This window comes from Mytilus trossulus, chromosome 2, assembly GCF_036588685.1.
Source record: "Mytilus trossulus isolate FHL-02 chromosome 2, PNRI_Mtr1.1.1.hap1, whole genome shotgun sequence".
Taxonomy (NCBI): domain Eukaryota; kingdom Metazoa; phylum Mollusca; class Bivalvia; order Mytilida; family Mytilidae; genus Mytilus; species Mytilus trossulus.
The window spans coordinates 26,044,900-26,061,851 of NC_086374.1; the positions used below are offsets into that span (position 1 = coordinate 26,044,900).

Below are 16,952 nucleotides of genomic sequence, written 5' to 3' on the forward strand. Positions count from 1 at the left end.
TTGTTTTTCTTTGTTGACATAATTGTTTGTTTTTATAGTGATTAAGATAATAACAAAATGATGACTTCTGTATCCCTATTATTACTGTTAGTACTTTTATGTCTGTTGGTTTTGTTCGCACATTATTGTTAATATAATGGAATTTTATGCAACTTTCATAGTTGATATGTTTCCCTCGGTTTATTTTTCTCTCAATCGACTAATAACTTTAGAACAGCCTAAAGCTACTGTTTCCTTTATTCATGCATTGAGAGGTTAAACTAGCTTTTAAACTATGTTTAATTCACCAGTTTCTACACTAAAGATGTCTGTTATAAATCAGGAATATGGCAATATTTTTGTCCATTTGAATTTGATGTGTTTGAGATTTTGATTTTGCCATTTGATAAGAGACTTATCATAGTTTTTAATACATTCCAAGTGTCAATTAGAGTTACACCAAATATTATCAATGTGTGAATATGTATCATATCGTTTGGATGTATGATTTTGGTTTTTAGTTTTCCCGTAAGTCAATTTGAGTCTATTTTAAAAGACTAGAGTACCTAGGCTGAAAATTCATTCACAATTTATGTGTGTATTCATGGCCGCTTTGGGGTAAGGACCATTTTATATAGATAAGAAGGCAAAGAGCTTATGTTTCCAGCGTATTGTCAGATTTTAAATTAAAACTTAGTTAATTTATTTGACAAATGGGTCTAATTCTTTATACTATTTGAATGTGTGGTTGATATGAAATAATTGTATGAAATTTAAAGTAATGTATTCAAATACATTTTGTATTGCTTCATTGCACACAATTTTACGAATTGGTTTTGTTGTTGAACAAATTATGAAGTTCCGATATTTGAACTATTGGTTTTTAAAAAATGGAATGAATTTTAAATAAGGTATGTTTTTTCGTATATATTTGACATTTCATTTGTTAACTGAATTGAACTTAACAGAATATTCATCCTTTTTGCTACTTCTTGCCCTTCTGTTTCTTTGTCGTTGACTGATACACATATTTGTAATGAGATTACTAGAAGAAATATATTGTATAAAGTTGCATTTCGCAAAATTATTGCAATTTGGTTAAAACCCATCGTCAAAGATTTAAAGACCCCCTTTTTTCGTATAAAATCCTGTCTTATTAGATCTAAAAATATTTCTAAACGTTCAAATATTCTCGTTAGTTTTCTCAATTTGAATTGTTTACATTTTCATTTCGGAGCCTCTCATAGCTGACTATGTGGTATGAGCTTTGTTCATTGTTGAAGGCCGTTCGGTGACCTATTAGTGTTAATTTCTGTGTCATATTGGTCTGTTGTAGAGAGTTGTCTCATTGGCAATCATACCACATCTTCTTTTTTATATTCACAATGTTTCCATTTTAAGATTTTTCTACTACATGAATTTGAAAATTAAAATGGGGAATGTGCCAAAGGGACAACAACCAGACCATAAAGCAAACAACAGCCGAAGGCCACTAATGGGTCTTCAATGCAGCAAGAAACTCCCGCTCCCGGATGAATCCTTCACCTGGTCCCTAATCAAAAATGTATACTAGTTTAGTATTTTTTTCATTGTGTTTTCGCTGTATATTCTAAAATGGTATCCATAACTTGACGATAGACGGAATCTCAAAAGCAAACAAAAACGTTATCTAGTAAAAATTCAAGGGCAGATATAGAATCTAAGCATGTCCAATTGACATTTTTTTGTTTGTTGTTACTAAAAATAAGTTAAAGAGTTTAAACATATGTATTTGCATTCTAATTTTTTAAATGTCCATTTAATTAGGTGTGTACATTTATTCTTAATAAGAATATGAGGCAAAGTGTATATAGGGTGAATAATCAAAATTTTGAAGAGAGTCAAAATCAACAATATATGCATGCTATTTATCTAGTACTTCTAACGAGTTTAAGGTGGTATGGGTGTCTTTCGCCATCTTGGATTGTAAAAACAGAGAATCTAAGGTCCATATTTTCTATCAAGTTAGCAAAATTTGATGCAGGAATGCAGAATTTAATGTGAATTTTCATTTAAAAGAATCAATTTATAAGAATATAACTTAGAAATATTAATATTTTTACAAGTGTAGATTAATTTTGGTTGTTTTTGAATATTTTCAAATTGGCATTTTAAGGGGAGGTAACTCTATAACAGTGCATTTTCTGAAGGACTCTACATGAAATTTTCCTATTTTGTCTTTTAGCCGGAAAAAACGTACGGTGACCCTATCTTTTCTTTTGATATTCTCAAAGCATTGTATGAAAGCAATCTTTTCCTAATTTATTTTACAATTCTATCATTCGGTTTAGTTTCTATTCACAAAATGATGTTTTTTCCTGTATAATCCATACAAAATTTGTCATTTTGTCACAACCTGTAGCTTGAGAAAATGCACGGTGACCTATCATTTTTATAATATTTTTGATCATGTATCAATAGATACTACATTTTGACAAAGTATGAACAAATTCTATCATTTTTATTTTAGACTCCCATACCACCTTAAAACTCCAAAAGTAATTAATTCCGCCATTTTCAAATGCCTAATTTGAACATTTTATTATCAGGTGTTTGATTGTACTAAGTGTACTAGTAAGTTGAATAGACAATTTAGTTGTGGAACAATGGCTTGAAGACAAAATAAATCTACATGTGTAAGGTGTTTGGTGACATAGTTGGGACTTCCATTGTATTTGGTTCATACACATATGTAGATTTTGTCAAACTGTATCGTTTACAGCAGATGGTATCATCAATGTATCCTTGTACTTGCAACACGTATACTATTAATAGTATATAGTTTCACATTTACATAGGAATGTAACTAATTTCACCTGAATTTATTCACGTCGGACAATGCTGTTTTAAAAAGCTCTCCAATGTTTAAAACAAATCAGGGTATGACAGCTTCATGTCACATATAATCGGTAAAATTCAAACTTGTTAAACAATGTTTTGCAAATTTGATTTCGTATTTCTTGTCTCTTTGTATTATATTACTTACGTTTTTAACGTTTTTTAGGTGTTAAGTAAGATATAGTCACATCAAAATATTTTTTAATTATTTCTTATCTAAAAGAAGGGTAGGCTATTTAAAATAGCGAATATTCAGTATACGGATTTGGATAATAAACTTCAATTTTAGAAAACAAATAAAATATTGATGCTGATCTTAAAAACATTCATAAGTATGTGGTTCAAATAGATAAGAAATACAAAACATGATAAAACATTGTTTACCAAATTTTGATCTGCCTATCGAGTTCCTGTAATCATTACACAATACTTTATTAAACATGATAAAAAAAAATTATTACTGTGAATTCATAAATTATTGCGTGAATTTATTATTGCGATTTTATCATTTAAGACTGAAATGCGATTTTAATTTTGACGATTTTGAGAAAAATCCTGTTTAATTCATATAAAATAATTCAAAATGCGAGTTTAAATTATTGCGTTTACAACAATTTTTGCAATAGTAAAAATCTGAAATTTACCACCAAAAACTTCGTATTCAATTGCTGATGGGCTTTCGGTCATCAAGAGTTCCATCCATCCACTTACTGTTCCTGCAGTATTGACATGATCTAATGATAAATGGTTCTTGTGCTGTTCAATTTTTTGAATATATGCGTGTTGTCAGTTTTTATATCTGTCATACTTATATTAAAAAATAATTTGTAGATTGTAGATTGCAAAGCAACTGATGGCTTCCTCCAAGAAAAAGAAACCTTCCATATTGCGACGCTTGGCTGTAACTGAGTCAGATGATATTAGCATGTCTGTAAGTGTTACATTCTACCAATCTAATCAAAATACATATCTCTGATTTCGTTTTGATCATATGAGCACGCGAGTTACAATAGATATGAAATTTGATAAGATCGCATTCATTTCCATCTTGGTTAACCGTTGATATAATAACGAATACAATATAACAAAATTAATTTCCCAAAGCCACATTTTGGTCAGAAAATAACACTGGTTGTGGATTAGAACAAACATATGAGATAAGTGTCAATAGCTGCATTTTTGTTCACGAAAATTAAAAGTTCGCCTTTGAATCTTTTAATTGTGTATTCTTTTATCCCCGGTCTAATGTTCAATGGAGGTATTCCGAATAATAATAATAATAACAATATATAAAAAGAAGTTCAAGAATATGACATCAAGAGATCTCCTTGCAATGTTCAGAATAATGAAAAATTTAATTATCTTGCAGTTCATCAGCATCGATTAATTTGATTAGAATCATTTGAAATACATTCATAGTTCGAGAACGGTTAATAGAAAGTTCATGAATGGTTTATATGGGCACTTTCAAAATACAGTTTGCCTACTCCTCAAAAACAACTATTTCGAAAATCTGTAGATTGATAAAATAAAAACACGAGAATTATTTCAAATTGGGACATGCCATTTAGTTTGATTTTTTTATGAAAACGTATTGTTTCATTTAGTGGAAATTTTTACCAACAAAAATCGGTATTTCCATAGGAACCAACTGTGTCTATCTTCTCAGCGACTAGTTCCTATATTCGTATATATGAGGCAGATAACTAATATGTATATTTACTCGGGCCTAAAGTATTAGGTTATAACATTTTGTTGACCTTCAGTTGGAATACCCACTCAATTCTTAAAATAAAGAAGCAAAAAGAGGTAGTGCCTGTCCCAAGTCAGGAGCCTGTAATTCAGTGGTTGTCGTTTGTTTATGTGTTGCATATTTGTTTTTCGTTCATTTTTTTACTTAAATGAGGCCGTTAGTTTTCTCGTCTTATCGGGGCCTTTTATAGCTGACTATGCGGTATGGGCTTTGCTCATTGTTGAAGGCCGTATAGTGACCTATAGTTGTTAATGTTTGTGTCATTTTGGTCTTTTGTTGGATAGTTGTCTCATTGGCAATCATACCACATCTTCATTTTTATATAGTAACAACACAACATTCAACATTAATGACCCTGAAATCATGATTCGACCTATAAACAATTGAAATGTATGTAAATGTCTGATCATTTTGTCCACTTAATTGATCTTACTCGACTACAAAATCTTTTAGTATTTTTAACGTCTATTTCTCTAATTTTTGTGCTATTTTCACATTTCCTGACCGGTGTGAGAAAAATATTTCTCCTCACTAGTGAAAAATCTGTTCTCGGCAAATGATTAGTCGAAATTTGATTATGACGTCAAAATGTTTTGTTTTCTTCTCAATTTTCCTATTGTGACGTCATGAAAAAAGGCGACCTTGCCTGATGACGTCGCATATAAAGAGCACAATTTTCTGAAAATCTTTGAAAAAGAACGATAAAAAGCATTAGAGAAACAGATTCCGACACTATAACTCGTGTATTACGATATTTCTCCACTCTCGACAGTTAAATTTTATTATTTAAAGGGCTCGGCAAGCCTCGCGCTTTAAATAATAAAATTTAACTGTCTCGAGTGGAGAAATATCGTAATACACTTGTTGCAGTGTAAGAATCTATATTTAATCAATTGCTTTTTCGGTTAAAGAGATTACAAACCGACTTGATTGAACTATAGAAATATGAAAACATGGAATATTCTCGTCTGACAAAGAAAATAAAAGCGAGAACGTTGGGTTTTTTTTCAATCGTTTTCTCAATAAACCATATACACGTGTATAGAGAAGACATTTCTTTATTTCAATATTCAACATTAACAATAACTGCTACGATAATTTATGAAGGTAAATTTTAGCCAGGATAATCTTTTTTAATTCAAAAATTCTAATCAAATTTGATTTGTTTAATCTCCTTGTATTGTACAATCTTTGCATTTTTTTAAATAATAATCATAATAATGTGACATTCAATGTTTACAGTCCCCTTCTAGGTATTTTCATTCTTACATGTAATATAAATCGTCGCCAATATCATTTTTATTACATAGAAGAAAAGTCTATTGTTTCTAACTACATTACCTCATATACCCTTTTCAATAGGGACCTTGGGATCTGTGGTCAGACATCTACACAAATTATTACAAAGTCTGTTACGAAGAATTTTTAAATGATCTTCTTTTAAAAGAATGTTAAAAATAATTTTGTCACAGGCATTTGTTTCTATCTATTAGATGATCTACTATCAACGTATATTAACTAGATATCGTCTCGTAAATATATGTTGATAGTGGATAGAAACAAGTGCATGTGGATTAGGGAAACCACATTCGTTCAGAATAGTATTTATTCTGTTTAACCTTGGAAAATGATCGTTGTCATTAAAATACATGTGATAACACAATTTATATAAAGTATATGCTAGTTTTGTCTATTTGACAGAGTTTAATTTACACCAGTATATCTAATATATATGTTCCTCATTTCCCCCAAAATGAAATCATTCTATTTTTCTTTATGTTTAAGTATAAAGAAAACGTCTTCCAAGATCCCCAAACATCATGTACAAGGGTGTTGATGTTTTCAAACTTAATATAAATTTACGAAATTTTAGTTGTACCATTTTAATTATGTCATTATTGCGAATACCCTATACTTCACAGTAATATTGGTTTCACCATTTTACCAAAAAAAACCAACTGACTACATACAGAGAGATTATATAGACATATATATAAAGACTTCGGTTGCATTTTCTATAGTAAACTGTTTTGTTTTATTAAAATTGACCGTTCATTAACAATATTCAGTTTTTAGTTCATTGTAGATAAAAAAAAAAAAAAATCATGATATGATGGTGGTCTCTTTTGACACGACCTTTGTTTCATCAACTTCTAGCCTCCATACATCTGTTTAATCTTAAAAACAATCTAAGAGATTTTGGAGTTCAGATGTGGATTCGGCAATCCCTACAGTACCATCAGCATATAGTATTATGAAATGTTCAAGTTGTTCTTCAAGCGCTGCTGATACTGATTTTAGGCCCTCTATATTAGAGGTTTGCATAAATCAAACGTATTTAAAAAATAATGAAAGATGAAAAGGCGATAAATGTTTACCATTGTCTTACCCCAGTATTAAATGTTAAAAATCAGAAATGAAATTGTCATATGAAGTAAGTGACTAAGCACCTTGGTATATAATTACATTTACGTTATCACAATCACATCTGTAGCGGATCACATCATTCAGGCAGGCATCAAATTATAATAAGACGATAACTCAAGTATGCGGTATAAATATGTATCTTTTATTCCTCAAAATTACACTTAATTTTGGCTTCTTATACTCATATATTATATCAACCGATTCTCTACAATAGAATACAAATAAACATAAGCATACATCGTAAGTAAAAATATAACTTAAAGCACTACAGGCATAATACTAAACAAACAATAGGAAACACTTTCTTTCACGCTTAAGTGCATACGATACAGTTACAGGGGAGGTAATGACGTTGCTAACGTAAAATGTTATTTTCGCGACGTCAAACTGTGACATATCGGGAAAAGATGCATTTTTCGACTGATTTTTATCATTCAAACTGATTTAATTTTAAAACGAGTTTATGGACCCCTATTTTTCAAACAGCAATTTGTTCAATTTTGAAGGGAGATTATGTGACCAAAATTTTATAAAACTGTAAATAGAGGATTTTTTAAAATTTTGATAAACATGCAGCAAAAAATGAGGAATTTTCCTCAATTCATGATCATTTGATAAATATGACTTATTTCTGAAAAAAAATGCATATTTTTTTAGGATATTTATAAAATACAGAAATTACCGATAATTTAACAAAAAACAAATTGTGTTTATCTTTTATTACAAAAAAGTTGTGTCTTTCTTTCGAAAAAGAAATTAAGGCCACAAATCTGAATTTTGAGCAAATATACAAAATTTCGACCTCATTTATCTCAAAAAGTAGCACATGAAGGTATAATTTTTATTACATATTTGATTTAATCAGGTAAAAAATAGCCTATATGCAAATTTTCAAGAACTTATAAATACAGAATCGAAACTGTATCGTATGCCCTTAATGAATAACTTGTTAAAGTAAAAAGTTAATTGAAATAAATATTACTTTATAAATACTTTTACAATTCTTAATATTCTTTCTTTAAATAAATATTGTTCTTAAAAATGTACATAAATTATTTCTTACCGATTATGATCTCTCTAGAACGATGTGTCTCCGTAATCAAATAACTTGTAATGAATAAAAACTAGACAACGTAACGTACGTAAAAGGCTAAACGTCATAAAACTTTAAAAACGGGAAATATAACAATTCATAAGAGCGCAACGTTACATGTATGCGCAAATACTCCAAATCGTATCTACAAGTATTACAAATAAAATTAAAAACCAATTGTTCAGAGAACCATTGATGGTCTTTCCACCAGTTAAGTCCTTTTTTATAAGAAATATTAGAATTTGGTTTTAAATGTCAATTTTAGCGTCAAATGTCAGCTTATTGAACGCTTATTCCAAAAATATATGGTTTCTATACAAAAAGATATCAATAAGGGAGATCATTTTTTACTTCCGGTTTAAAATATGTTACTTCCGGTAATTTTTTATTATTTACTTGACACTGATTCCAAAAATTTATGGTTCTATATACTTTTTCATTAATAAAGTACAAAATATAGCTACTTCCGGTTTACAAAAGGTCATTTCCGGTTGTCTTTTTCTAGATCACATTGCTTGCAACCTAATTTATAAAGTCCCAAGTCTTGATCATGTATACATATGAGGTAAAAGCAAAGGTCAAAATCTAGAACGTTACATTTACCTATGACCTTGAGCTCAATTTTGAGGTCATCAACCAAGGACCTCAAATCAAAAGACTCTAGGCCTCTACTATATATAGTTAATGAGTTGTTTTACCTTACAACTAATATTAGATATAGAAGGGGGCAAAACTGGCATCAAATGTCTACGTACTCTTTAGACTAAAATCTACGAGTTACCACATGTCGCAACTAACAATTTAGTAAAAATAATTTGTCGATAAGTTATACGGCTTTTGAAAATAAGTGAAAATAAGCCAAAATCAAAATTAATAATATGACCTTGACCTTTGACCTTGACCTTATTTTCATTTTTTGGACCAAGGACCTCAAATACAAAGACCCTAGGTCTCTATCACTTATGGTTTACCAGTTAGAAATGCAAATTCTTATATCAAACATAAAAGGGGGGATAACTCTCATATGGAATCTATATACGGCTTCGGTCAAAATTAAACAGAACATCCTGAGGATATAACGAACAATTTGGAAAAATAAATTTGTCGGTTTCTTATACGGTTGCGAATATTAAGCGATCACAAGAAAAACAGTGTTCGGGGAGATAACTCTTACAATGAAAAGTTTTTGGTTACGCGGTGTCAGTTTCAAAAGCGTATTAATTGCTCGATATCATATACCATATATCTAAGCGACATCTTGCGAAACAAAAAAATTGCGAAGGAACAAAAAGTTGGCGGAAGAAAAAAAATAATAATAATAATCAGAAGAAAACCAATAGGTCTTTCCACGGAAAAGTGGAAAGACCTAATAAATAACTTCAGTAATAATTAATGAAGTAACCCAACAATTTGGAATTACATTTCAAATCTAACACTCCCCATCATGACATTTCTTAAAAATTGTCATCACACAAAAAACTAATAAAATATCAATTAATTATTGTAAATTCTATTGAGAACATTCAAGTATGCATAATTTAGTTACTGGTCTTATAAAATTTGACTCTTTTGTTTTGATCACACAACTACGTATAAGACTATCGCGGCTCCTAATGACCTCAATTACTCGGCCCAATGGCCACTGTCCTCTCGATGTATGGTCATCTGCAACGATTATAATGTCGTCAATCTTAATCTTTAATTCTTATATAATTGTTTTGTAAAGTTTGCAAAGGAATTACAGCACCTAGTCTTGGAACTGTTGTCCGTTTTAACGGCGCTAAAAGTGATTTTCCCAGAATAAGTTAATAGTTCACTTTTCCATTAGTGTCCACGAGACGTAAGTAAGCGCATGCTCCATACCCAATTTCGGAACCATCGCTAAAGATATGAAGTTGAGCATCAAATATATATTTCATGTCTTTTATCTTGAAGCATCTAGGTATTGATAAATTTTCAACTTCTGTCAGTGTCGATTTCTATTTTAGCCATTCTTCTTCTTTGTCCTTTGGTATAGGATCGTCCCATCCAAGCTTAGTTGACAGTCTACTTAGAATTTGTAATATAATATTCCATTTTAAATTGATTGACGCAATAAATCCGAGTATATCAAATATCGGACTTTCCGTAGAAGTTATTCCGCGTCTTGTCAGCGGCTTCTCCTCGAGTTTGGCTTTATATTTGATGGCATCATCATTTATGTCCAATATTACGCCTAGTGCGCGATCGGTCGGCAACGCTGTGTTTGACTTCAAAATTTCATCTGAAGGTGCTCTTTTCGAATTAGGTATTTCGTTTATCACGACTTTACTGTTACCTAACAAATTATTCGGCAATTTTACATTTTCATCTCGCCACGGTAATCCGAGTTTATAGTGTCCATCTTCATAGGCTGATCGAGAAAATCAGTGGTCCAAAGTCTCTCTAACTGCTGCTGCAAAAGTACATTATCTGCATGCTCAAAGTTGATGTTAACTACATCACTGGTGATTGTGTTGTTGATTGGTCCTCTAACGATCCATCCTAAGCGTGTTCGTACGGCATATGGCTCATGACTACTTCCTGGACGCACTTCTATTGGAATATGTGCTTCTGGTGTATCGGTGCCTATTAGAAGCAGAACTTTATTGCTGCTTATTTCTGGTATATAAATGTCTGACAAGTGTTTAATACTCTTAATATCTTTATTATTTGCGGCTGAGTGTGTCGATATCGGTAGATTTTTAACTGACCATACCTTACTAAGTGTTATCGGACAGTTGCTGCCAACTGATTGTACATGTAAGTCAACCTCTTGACCTTCATGTCGGACTCGCTGTGCTGTTGCTGTTGTCATTTTAAATGTAACCGGTCTACTTTCGGTTTCTAGCATTTTTATCAAACGCTCGTCACATAACGTTTTATCCGCTCCATCATCAATCAAGGCATAAGTTTGACAAGTTTTTCCATTTGACCCTTGAACCTCGACGGGTATAATTCCTAGACAATTCTTAATAACTGTCCCGGCGGATGAACAATGGATGCTTACCTTTGTAGCCGTGTGATCAGTGTTGTTATTTTTACCCCAACTATGCATTAAAATGTGATGTTTAGAGCTACAATTTTCTACAGTACACATTTTAGCTTTTCTACAGTCCTTTGAAAAATGTTTACCCTTTAAACAATTAAAACATAGCTTAGCAGTTCTTACAAAATTGACTCTATCGGTTAAACTCATAGACCTGAATTTTACACACAATTCTAAATTATTACATGTACCATTACAACAAATACATTTACGATCTTGTGTCGTAGCCTTGCTGTCATACATATTATTAGAAGCAAATGTAGATACATTCTCTCTTGTATTCATATCAGTACGATTGTCTATATCTTTTCTATATGTATTTGAGTTTTCTCTTACGAGATCTAGACCAAACATTGACGAACCTAGACGAGACTTTTTATCAATAAAATTTGCCAAATCAGAAAATCTAGGTTCTCTACCATTTTCAGTTATGGAATGAGCAATATCAATCCATTTTACCCTTAAATGCATAGGTAAACGCTTTACAATCTTTCTAAGATTATCAGTATTATCTATATCAGAAACATATCCTAATTGTGATAAAGTTATCTCACACTTTTGCATTTCAAGAGCTAATTTTGAAAGTGACTCAAAATCTGACGCCTTTATCGGGGCACCATATACAAGATTTTCTATATAAGACCTAACTATCATGTGTGACCTGCCATAACGTGAGTGTAAAATAGACCTAGCACGTTCATAACCCTTTTTCTCTAACAATACACAATCTTCAATCGAAGATTTAGCCTCACCATTACAATACTGTATTAAATAACTTAACTTTAACTGATCATCTGTAACTCTACATTCAACATTCGTTTCAAAGTTCTTTATAAATTTGCAGTAATCTGTGGGTTTTCCATCAAAAGTCAAAAGTTCAGGTTTAGGTAGATTGAATCCTTCTTGTAGTGTTGATGCTAATCTTTGGAATGCAGTATCGATGCTGCTGCTTGACTGTAAACTTCCGGCAGTGGTGCACTCTATCCCTGAAACGGCATTTTCTGTACTCCTTGTTGTAACATGTTCCTTATTATTAAGTGTCTTATTTTCTGTGTTAAATGGCACGTTTATGTTTTGCTGGATCTTAAATGTCACCTCAGTATCTTCTTCTTCTTCTTCTTGCAACACAGATTCTTCTAACTTTGCTTCTTCTAGCTGACTTTTTCTTTCTAACATCTGTTCTTTCATTTCTATTTCTCGACGAGCGCGTTCTAGTTTTTGCTTTTCTTCCATTTTCTTCACTTGAACCTCGGCCTTTAAGCGGTTGGCCCTCGCTAGCTTCAGCCTATACTGTGTTGACGATGAAGTCCGAGACACCGACGTGACACGGCTATTCTTGTCTTCTTCATCTTTTGCAATTTCTTGTTCGCGCATCCACTCATTGAATCTTTCACGAAATTCTGTAAAGTTTTTCTGTGAACTATCAAAGTTCATTTCTAATGTTTCAAAAATATCCGAGTTTGTACCCAAATCCAAACATTCCAGATGTGCAGTTTTAAATTGTGCATATCGGTCGCACAATTTTGTGAATAGTGTTTTCACAGTTTTCACATTATCCCGTGAAATCATCTTTGTTTCTAATTCATTGTATAACTTAGTTAGCTGAGACAAATTAACTGTTCTTCTCTTCCGAGATTCTTCATACGCTTCTTCGCTATCCATCTTTTTGGAGTTAATCGAGAATTGTAGCGGATCACATCATTCAGGCAGGCATCAAATTATAATAAGACGATAACTCAAGTATGCGGTATAAATATGTATCTTTTATTCCTCAAAATTACACTTAATTTTGGCTTCTTATACTCATATATTATATCAACCGATTCTCTACAATAGAATACAAATAAACATAAGCATACATCGTAAGTAAAAATATAACTTAAAGCACTACAGGCATAATACTAAACAAACAATAGGAAACACTTTCTTTCACGCTTAATGAATAACTTGTTAAAGTAAAACGTTAATTGAAATAAATATTACTTTATAAATACTTTTACAATTCTTAATATTCTTTCTTTAAATAAATATTGTTCTTAAAAATGTACATAAATTATTTCTTACCGATTATGATCTCTCTATAACGATGTGTCTCCGTAATCAAATAACTTGTAATGAATAAAAACTAGACAACGTAACGTACGTAAAAGGCTAAACGTCATAAAACTTTAAAAACGGGAAATATAACAATTCATAAGAGCGCAACGTTACATGTATGCGCAAATACTCCAAATCGTATCTACAAGTATTACAAATAAAATAAATAACTTCAGTAATAATTAATGAAGTAACCCAACAATTTGGAATTACATCATTCATATTTTTTTTGTGTATTTAAACTACAGTGCATCTGATAAAATCATCTCAAATGCTTCTTCTAAAACGACCTATGAACAATATAGATTATACTAACAATGACCACTGCCCTTTTCTCGATCTTGGTATCTATATCACTAACGGAAATCTGAATACTAAAATTTATGATAAAAAGGATGATTTTTCATTTCCTATCGTTAATTATCCGTTTTTAGATGGTGACGTTCCCTTGTCAACATCTTACGGTGTTTATAGATCTCAACTTGTACGATTCGCTCGTGTATGTAACAATGTTTTAGATTTTAACGAGAGAAATTTATGTATTACTGAAAATTATTACACCAGGGTTTTCGATATCACAAAGTAGTCAAAACATTCACTAAATTTTATCATCGGTATAAAGACATCCTTCGTAAATATAGCTCAACATTCAGACTTCTAATACGTTCAGGTATTTCACATCCAATTTTTTATGGAAATATTCTTTATAAAGCACAAAGGTGCCAGTATTCACCTCAGAAACTTACAAAATCTTTGAATAGACTTATTAAGAAGGGATATGATTACGATACTGTTGTCAAGTCATTAAAGATTGCATATTATGGCGTTAATATTGAGTCACTGATAAGGTCCTCGCATTGGAACTAAACACATTTATTCTAAAAACAGTTGTTGGCATGACACGGGTTATGTTCTTCTCATATATGTTATGATGGTATGATACTAAACACCTAACGGGAAGGATTGTGCCTGATGTTCATATGATGAAATCATAATCTTTCAGTCAGTTTAATTGAAGTCTGGAGCTGGCATGTCAGTTAACTGCTAGTAGTCTGTTGTTATTTATGTATTATTGTCATTTTGTTTATTTTCTTTGGTTACATCTTCTGACATCAGACTCGGACTTAAACTGAATTTTAATGTGCGTATTGTTATGCGTTTACTTTTCTACATTGGTTAGAGGTATAGGGGGAGGGTTGAGATCTCACAAACATGTTTAACCCCGTCGCATTTTTGCGCCTGTCCCAAGTCAGGAGCCTCTGGCCTTTGTTAGTCTTGTATTATTTAAATTTGAGTTTCTTGTGTACAATTTGGAAATTAGTATGGCGTTCATTATCACTGGACTAGTATATATTTGTTTAGGGGCCAGCTGAAGGACTTCTCCGGGTGCGGAAATTTTTCGCTACATTGAAGACCTGTTGGTGACCTTCTACTGTTGTTTTTTTTATTTGGTCGGGTTGTTGTCTCTTTGACACATTCCCTACTTCCATTCTCAATTTTACTTTATTTTTTAATTCTAAAATTTCAAAAAATGAATAAATTACAAAAACATTATCCGTTGTTGAATAATCCTTCCAAAAACAACATTGGTTTTCGTTTAAATTCATAAATTCTTCGAAGAAAAATTAAGTCTCTCACATAAAATTGAGGTAAAAGCTTTCCCCATGCAACACAATATAGTTCTAAAATTCTTCAGGTCCAACTTGCTAACTTTATTATGTAACAGTAAACTCATCATAGATACCAGGACTAAATACGCCAGACGCGCGTTTTGTCTACAAAAGACTCATCAGTGACGCTCGAATCCAAAAAAGTTAAAAAGGCCAAATAAAGTATGAAGTTGAAGAGCATTGAGGACCAAAATTCCTAAAAGTTTTGCCAAATACAGATAAGGTAATTTATGCGGTAGAAACGCCTTAGTGTTTCAAAAAAATCCAAAAATTGTAAACAGTCAATTTATAAATATTACAATATCAATGATAATTCATGTCAGCACAAAAAGTACTGACTACTGGGCTTGTGATATCCTCGGGGAAATAAATCTCCACCAAATCTCCACAAATTAGCCAATTGTCACTTAGGATTAATAACAGAGCGAAATATAAAGTTAAATAATGTTCGGATAACTCAATGATTTAACCAGCTGTCGACTTATTCATTTATTATATATTAGTATATTCCCTTCTTGCTTGGTGTGTTGGGGGCTATGGAAAACGAACTTTTTTATACAAAGAAATATGCCCGGTCTGATTTAGAGAGTTTAAATAGTATCTCTTTTTTTACACAGTGTACATTCATGACTTATCATTGTGACTTTTGTAACTATATTGTACCATTTTTCAAATAATAAAATCCTCTTTTTTTAAAATCACTATATTCATTATAAAAATCACATATTACAATTTATTTCTTTAGAGTCTGTGACATTGCTTACCAGTTGTTTCATAAGTGTCTGTATTAATGCTTACAAGTTGTTCAGCTAGTGTCTGCGACATAACTAGTCAGGTGTTCTATGAGTTTATTTGACACTACATTCGTGTTTTTCCGTGTTGTCCACTTGTTCTGTGACTTTATGTGACAATGCTCATCATTTGTTCCGTAAGTGACTGTGATATTGTTTTCAAGTTGTGACTGTGAGTGTCTGTAACATTGCTTATCTGTTGTTTTATAAGTGTCTAAAACTGTTTACCCATTATTTCACGAACCTTTTCTGTGATGTTTTTTTCAATAAATGTTTTGTGTGAATATCTGTGATAAAATGCTTTCCGTTTATTCTCTTTGAAGATAACTAATCATATTAGAGAAAACAATAATTATTTCAAACTTGTAAATCTAATAACCTGTGGATTTCTCATTTTGAAACCTGTATCGTTCAAACTTTTATAACATCATACAAACCCTAACTGCCCTACTAAAATATATTATATTGATGCATTTCTTTCATTCTAAGGACACATTAACTGCTAATATCAATGAAGAAAGAAGAATCCCCGAAGAAGTACGCGGAACGGCATGTGTAAGTACATAAGTTGTTATATATATTTCTCTGTTTATTAGAATTTACCGAAAGTTTTTATCATTCTGTGCGGACAGTGCAATAATGAGCAGCTGTTGTGTTTTTAATATATTTTCTAGATAGCTTTTATTGATCACATCAAGTGCAAAGTTCAAATTTACAGGTTATTTTGTATAGGATTTACCTAAGAGACAATTTATTTGAATTCGGAAAGGTGACAATTCGGCGCGGTTGTACCTGATGCAACTTATATTTTCTCAGTATGATTATTTACTTCAAAAAGGGGATTTTTACAGGATGAAGCGGCAGATGTTTTATCAAGGGTTGCTACATTTGATAAAAGAACGAAAGGTAGTTTACACGAGGTGTATGAAGAAATAGAAGATATTCTAAAGAGTGATAACTGCTTTCCTGAAGTAAAAGAGGAAATGTCAGCAGAGTTTGGGGATATAAACAAAGTGGTCCATCTACAGAAAGATGACGTGTATGAAGAACTTTGTCCTATTGTTATCACAGGTTTGCATTTTTTATTCCAGGTTTCATTTAAACTAGCTGTCAAATTACATGAAATTGGTATGTAGAGACATTCCAGATTTGAACACGTGTTGTTCATATTTTAGATGTTAAAATGAGTTGATACTTA

At 31.5% G+C, this 16,952-nt stretch overlaps 1 protein-coding gene across 1 annotated transcript; it reads left to right on the forward strand.

Moving 5' to 3' along the window:
- The first annotated feature begins 3,685 nt into the window (after positions 1–3,685).
- Positions 3,686–16,890, forward strand: LOC134705683 (uncharacterized). Its single transcript, XM_063564403.1, has 3 exons — positions 3,686–3,787; positions 16,244–16,309; positions 16,606–16,890. Exons 1-3 carry the CDS (start codon positions 3,710–3,712, stop codon positions 16,888–16,890), a joined length of 429 nt encoding a protein of 142 aa, XP_063420473.1. The 5' UTR covers positions 3,686–3,709.
- The last annotated feature ends 62 nt before the right edge of the window (positions 16,891–16,952 follow it).

Bases quoted from the DNA above. Each gene is read 5' to 3' on its own strand.
- LOC134705683 (XM_063564403.1), top strand. From the start codon at position 3,710: ATGGCTTCCTCCAAGAAAAAGAAACCTTCCATATTGCGACGCTTGGCT. The intron at 3,788-16,243 runs GTAAGTGTTACA...TTTCATTCTAAG, and splicing joins CAGATGATATTAGCATGTCT to GACACATTAACTGCTAATAT. The intron at 16,310-16,605 runs GTAAGTACATAA...GGATTTTTACAG, and splicing joins AAGTACGCGGAACGGCATGT to GATGAAGCGGCAGATGTTTT.